The 6,614-nt window shown below is 30.2% G+C and overlaps 1 protein-coding gene across 1 annotated transcript; it reads left to right on the top strand.

Moving 5' to 3' along the window:
- Positions 1–1,476: 1,476 nt before the first annotated feature.
- On the top strand, positions 1,477–3,820 carry LOTGIDRAFT_167084 (hypothetical protein; the record flags this gene model as incomplete). Its single annotated transcript, XM_009064548.1, has 4 exons — positions 1,477–1,644; positions 2,267–2,392; positions 2,586–2,795; positions 3,809–3,820. 4 exons carry the CDS (start codon positions 1,477–1,479, stop codon positions 3,818–3,820), a joined length of 516 nt encoding a protein of 171 aa, XP_009062796.1.
- Between the last annotated feature and the right edge of the window lie 2,794 nt (positions 3,821–6,614).

Here is a 6,614-nt window from a genome sequence, read left to right as displayed (position 1 = left end):
TCTATCTTAATCAATATGTATTTCTTTACACTTCCTTCTTTATAGTCAAAACTTATTATATCCTAAATTAACTTTATATATACCAACATAAGCAATAATCCTTTAGCAACATTAAAGGGTACACATTAAATAACAAATCCCATTTTATAGTAGAGTAGGCCTACACAACATTTAAAAAATTTACATTGTTATCATCAGTTAAAAAAAAATAATTACTTAACATAAGTAATACCTATAGAATACTGCTGAAATATTCAGGTTTAAATGGTGCAATGTATATAAATATAATAACATACCCTTATTGATAAAAAAAACTTGTCATTACACCCATTTTAATGAAATTATGCCATATTTCTATGCAAAAATCCAAAAGTGCAAAATTTATTTGTAACTTCTTTCTTGAATCCTCATGTTCTTTTAAATTTTTTAGCAACTTTACAAGTGTAGCCTAAGCATTCCTATTTAATACCCTACAATATAAATATTTTAGGTTTTAAAGTCAAGCCATTAAATGATTCATCACTGACAACACTAAAATATGCCATAGTTCGAAGGTGGAATTTTACATTACATGCACATTATAACCTTATAACACTGTATAGAGTCATCTTATTTCCACAGTTAGATATGAATTTAAAAGTATCCAGTTGGCATATATCATCAGTAACTTTATGGATTCAATTAGTTGGTAGGCCTATAAGCTAAATAGAATAATCAACTAGATGAAAGAGAAAGTGTAATTTACCGATATAGTTCTAGATCCTCAATTCAAAAACTTATAATTTATGAATAAACAATCTAAAGTTTACCGTTAGTCAATATAATATAATATACAATATATATATGGTGCCAGCTGGCAGTATGGATTAGTCCATTTTTTTATTACAGGGGAGAAAAGTTTTAGAATAGTCACAGCAGTTTTAAGTAGGCCTATTATATCTGAATGAGGGAATTTTAAAAACGAAAGTTCCATGTGAATAGATAACAGTTCTAAATAGACAATTTTCAATTGAATGATTATGATAAGAAATAAGAAATTCAAATAAGAAAAGTATCTAAAAAGATAAAAATTCATGGTTTCATATTTTGTCTTATGTTGTTAATTTCTAATGATATCAAATAAAAATCTCGGAATCTACAATGAATTTCCGACAAAATTTACGGTTCTTACATTCATATGAGATTACCTATGTCAGAGCCGTATCTGACCTCTCTATATACGGCTCTGACCTATGTAGGCTAATTTATTTTCGGTCTGTAAAAGTTAAATATAGTTACCTCCCCTCAATCGTATTTTTAAAAAAAGAGCACCTGCCGCTAGACGTCGCTATATTTAGCTAACGCTTCATTGATTATCTGGGTCAAATAATGTAGTCTTGATTGTCATACAGCTGTCCTATAGTGTCATATTATGATTTCACCCTAATGATTGTGACTAGTTCTACTTTTATCCGTTACGATACTTTGTAAATAAAGATGGCTTCCTACAATCGTAAACGGAAGCGGGAAGTTCAATCTGATATGGATGATGGTGATTTGAGTTTTACGGTTGAGGGTTGCAGTTTCCTTGCACCAGCTACTTCAAAGAGAAGGCGACAAACTATTCATGGCAGCCAAATCCGTAACTCATCAAAACCGAAATTTGTAAGTCTGTTTGAAAACGGAATTAAGTCAATTAAGAAACATTCCAAAACAAAGTGAAGGAATGGTTGAATTTTAGTCCTGGTTTGGACCATTTTATTTAAGGAAAATCTACAAGACAGCTATTACTATTGATATTTTGAAGTTGATATTTCAATTCATACAAAAGTGATTTTATAAAGTGAATTTTTCGTGAGAATCTACTTATTCATTAAGCACATTTACGACTCAGCACAGGAATGATAAAGTTAAGACTTTATTTTCTTTTACAAGTTTACCCTTGGCCTTACACAAGCTATTCCAATTTCCAAACCAAAGCCTCTAAGCCGGTATCAGGCTATGTGAAGATCTTGTTGAGCCATTAACAACTTTAAAACTGTGTCAATACTTCTCTACTTTTACCACAGACTACACATATCTCTTGTTATAGTAGACTGCTGTAACAATAGTCACTTTCTATTAATCTGAGGATCTGCATACCACTTATATATGAAAATTAAGATATCAAGACTGATACAAATTTGTGTGTAAAGAAGATGGTCATGAGATTCCATATCTGTCATTGAAATAGTTGACTGCCTGACAGTAGTAATTCATCTCCCAAATTGTTTGAATTTTTTTTCAGTCCACCAGCACTATTCAAAGAGGAAAACGTAAAAATGAAGAAAAAGAAGTTCAAGACAATTTACGTGGAACATTACGAAGGCGTCTATCTAGCAAATTATATCAGCATAAAATGAAGAAATTACAGGTAAAACTGATGAAATCTTATATGGATTTGTCGATCTACGCAACTTCTTTAAAATTTACACCAATGATTATAAAATATCTGGTAGTTGTGACAACTTAATAGAATTAAATCAATTTTGTATGTACATACCCTGGTGAAATTTAAGAACTTGAAATTTTGTGTATTTATTTGGATTTTTTTTGTTGGATTATAGGACTACTCATTGCCATTGAAAGAAATGGACAATTTTTCTATCCTGAGGTCAATGAGTTCAAATTGTAAAACCAAAGAAGCTGTTCCAAAGACTAAAACAAAACCAACTTTTACCATGCCCAGTCTTCCTGAAAATGAAGTGTCGAAGCCAAAGAAAAAAGTAAAGGTGAAATCAACTGAAACTCAAAGATTCTATACAGTAGTGGAGTCTGTAAGTATATTTGGCTTTATTTGATTACAGTGTTTTGGAAAACAAGGGTTAAATATCTATTTAAATCAATCGTATGTCTTGTATGCATACAATTTTCAGCTTACTTGTGTAACTCTTGAAAGATAATGTTCTGGAAATTTTAATATCGGTACCGTGACAAAATGTTTTTTTGGATCTATTTGAAACTTACACACATACATCATATCTGGCACCTATTCGTCAGAGTTTTTCTGATATTCATTCTTGAATACGCTTTTGAACTTATAATAATACATTAACAAAATGTTTCCACTGTAAAAATGGTGCTTGATACAATGTAAAAATGTTGAAAGATTGCACAATGAGTAACAACATGAACATATACATAAAATATAGTTTTGGATTTGAATGCTGTTAATCATATAGTTAACAACATGACACCATAGCCTTCCACTCACCCTCGTTTAATATTATTATACACCAACATCACTGTATATGGACCTATATATTATTGGTATTCATTTCAGTTTACGACTGAAATAAGGATCAAGTTCATGAGAAATTTTTAAACAGTTTTCAATCAAAATTTAATTTTTGAAGGCCGTGGCTATTCACCCTTCGACCGTACAAAAATGGGCATTACAAAACATATGGCCATCCCTACCTAACCCTATCAAAGTCACTTAATATCATTTGACTATCAAAATGACTTTACCCTTTAAAAAAAACCCCAAAAACTAGCGTGCCTATTGTGACTTATCTTATCTGTACAAAATTATTTACCTTGGTCCAAGAAAACTAAAAAATACTGCTTCATTTTCATTAAACTTATTATATTGGTGTATTATTGTTGGAAATTTGTGACAATTCATTGAAAATATCTTTCAGTTGACTAAGTCAATTCTAAGTATGTAAGTTGATATTGATTTTTTTAACAGTTTGCCACAAATTAAATGCTTTCTATAGATTGATATAGTACTTCTAAAAACATTTAGTAAAGTTAGTGACAGTCTCTTGTTTTACTTACTTTACAGGATTATCGATAAAGTAGAAAATAGAACAAGTGAACACACAGTGTACAGATGCGGACACGATTCGCTTCTTCTATTTTCTACTGTATAGATAATACTGCATCGACGTCTCCCTTGTATCAAAACAATTAATATCATATAAACAATACGAGAGTTGTTAATAAATTTACATTTTAAGATTAAAGAATTATGAATCATATAATGAATGAGATCAAAACGTTAATTTTTAGTAACATTATTCACATACATATTTGGTTGGCTTATGACTGGTTAACACATCTATATGATAAATATTTCTCCTGTAAAGTTAAACACAATAACATAAGCTCATAATTTTGATGTCAATGTACTCTGCTTATTCAACATTATGTGATAACCAATGAATACAATAAGAAAAACAGCTGTTGAAAATAATTAGATACTTGTATGATTGTTTTTTTTGATTTAACAGCATGGGCTGTCAAGGTCTGTGCATTGTAATATGACATTCCGAGTCCTTGAAATAACTGCAATGATTTTATGGACATATCCTCTTAAAACCTGATTAAAACAGAACCCCTATTGATTTTCACTCCATTAACTTAACATCAGAGGACAAAGGGTTTTAAAGTAATATTGTCTGTACAGTCTATTGTTTCATGTAAGGCTTCTTGAGATTTTGATCTGTTTTTAAGCTTTCTAAGTAGAAAATTGATGGAAAGAAAATTGAAGACTGTGTTTTAAATTGTTTGCCTTTTAATGAACTGATTCAAGGAACTAATCTATTAAAAATTCATAATTTATAAAAGTATATTGTTAACTTCCTTAAAAGTCCTTTTAATTTTTAAATAAATTGATGGCCTCTTGGATGTTCTCAGAGAAAAAGTAATTAGAATTGTTGCATTTTACTATTTATAATGAACAGAAGACTGATGATGATGCCAATTTTAAACAAAAGAATTGAGTTGACTTGAAGCCAATTACTAGTTAAGTCCAAGTTTAGTAGAAAATATTAGTAAAATGATAAAGCCACAGTACCATAGTGTTACCATAGTAACGATGGACAATAGAAGTAGAGGAGGAGTGGATATTAAATTTAGAACTGGGGGGACTGTGGACTATCTCTAGTACAATATAGGACTTTACCAGATGGTTTCAACTATAAACTGTTAAACAAGTGCAGCACACATGTCATTGTATACACCAGAAACTAGTGGTGATAAAGTTGAAGATGTAATATGAGTAGGGGGAATAGAGAAGGAGGGTAAAAGGACAGTATTAAAGTGTTAATGTTAAGCTTCAAGTGGTAATATTTAATATTTTGATAGTAATACTACATAAGTTGACATAAATTGGTGTAATTTGGTGATGATTAAATGTTATATTAATGATAAAATAGTGAACTTTTCACATGTCAGGATGGTATACTGACTAACTGTAAACCAACACATGTCAGTTGATAAAACAATAACTGGTCAAACTATTGGATTATATTTTCTCTAGGATATAGTATTCAACATGATGGTAAGTCACAAATTGCTTTCAAATTCTTTTCTCTATCTCATCATGTTATGGACTTACCATGAAGAATTATTATTGTGTTCAGAAACTTCAGCATTGCTTTTTGACTATCACAAAATAATCCTGATATTTTGTTAACTCTTTTGAGCTTTATCTGTTGATAATACAATAGCTATATAAGTTAATGTAAATGATTCTCAGAAAAGATGAGATTTCTGTTGACTGAATCAATCTTATCTGACATACAACATAATTTAAACTCTGAACCTAACTATATATTTTTAAATTCTCATTAAAAATATATTAATTTATTCAATGATTATTCGCATACTAGGAGAATCATAATACTGCTGATGAATATATCTTTATGGAATATGGAACTTTCTCTAAAAGGCTTGATAGTCTGTTTAGCCAATTAACTACCTCGTTATAATCTAACGTAATTAATTATGATCAATATTTAATTATCAACCCAAACAGGAAAAGCTGAAAATATCTGTGTAGAATTGGCTTAACTACATTTATCCAACGTGATTTTTACTCCATTCACCAACCTTTTTGTTTTCAAACTGACAAAACAAACGTTGAGCCATTCAAGTTGATGAAGGCATCGTGACTATCTGTCAATCTCTTCTAATCAAATAAACAATCCAGTTAAACTCCTGATAAAAAATATTTGGGAAAATTTAACTCTAGTGTTAACCTTTTAAAACAACAACCATTTCACATATATTTTACTATATTGACATTTCATTATAAAAAACATTCGGTGGTTTCTGAAGTTAGTTGGGCAATAGATTTAAACTGAGAATTCAAATTGTCCAATCACAGTGGAATGGTCTTTATTTTGGTTGAGTTCCTAGTATTTCTGTGTCAGTTTGGCATTTCAGTGACCTATTTTTTAGTGAGAGGTGAAATTGATGTTAAATGTTAAAGGCCTCCTGTGATAATAGATAAATTGGTTAAATTATAACATGGTTTTACTTAAAAGATGTCATGTACTTCATAATAAGCTTACTCAGGTAAAAACTCTCTTTAGCTCTTGGCCCATTAGTTATCCATTTAAGTTTATACAACTTTACATGTAAACTAATTGATGTCCAGTGTGACCCAGCTGTAAATGAGCACGGATAATTCAGGAAAGAACAATGCCAAGAGGTTTGGCCAAGCTGGAAGAAGGAGATCCTTTTGGAACCTAAGTTGCCATCCTTGTAAAATATAGTTCTTTCTTTCTATAGCTTGGATGTTGTCCAAACCAAAAATAATATTTAGTACAAACAGGTTTTTAATCCATAGTAGAGTTAGTTTC

Source organism: Lottia gigantea (assembly GCF_000327385.1).
Source record: "Lottia gigantea unplaced genomic scaffold LOTGIsca_63, whole genome shotgun sequence".
Taxonomy (NCBI): domain Eukaryota; kingdom Metazoa; phylum Mollusca; class Gastropoda; family Lottiidae; genus Lottia; species Lottia gigantea.
The sequence above is the reverse complement of the archived record's forward strand: the minus strand, read 5'-3'. Positions and strand labels throughout refer to the sequence as shown.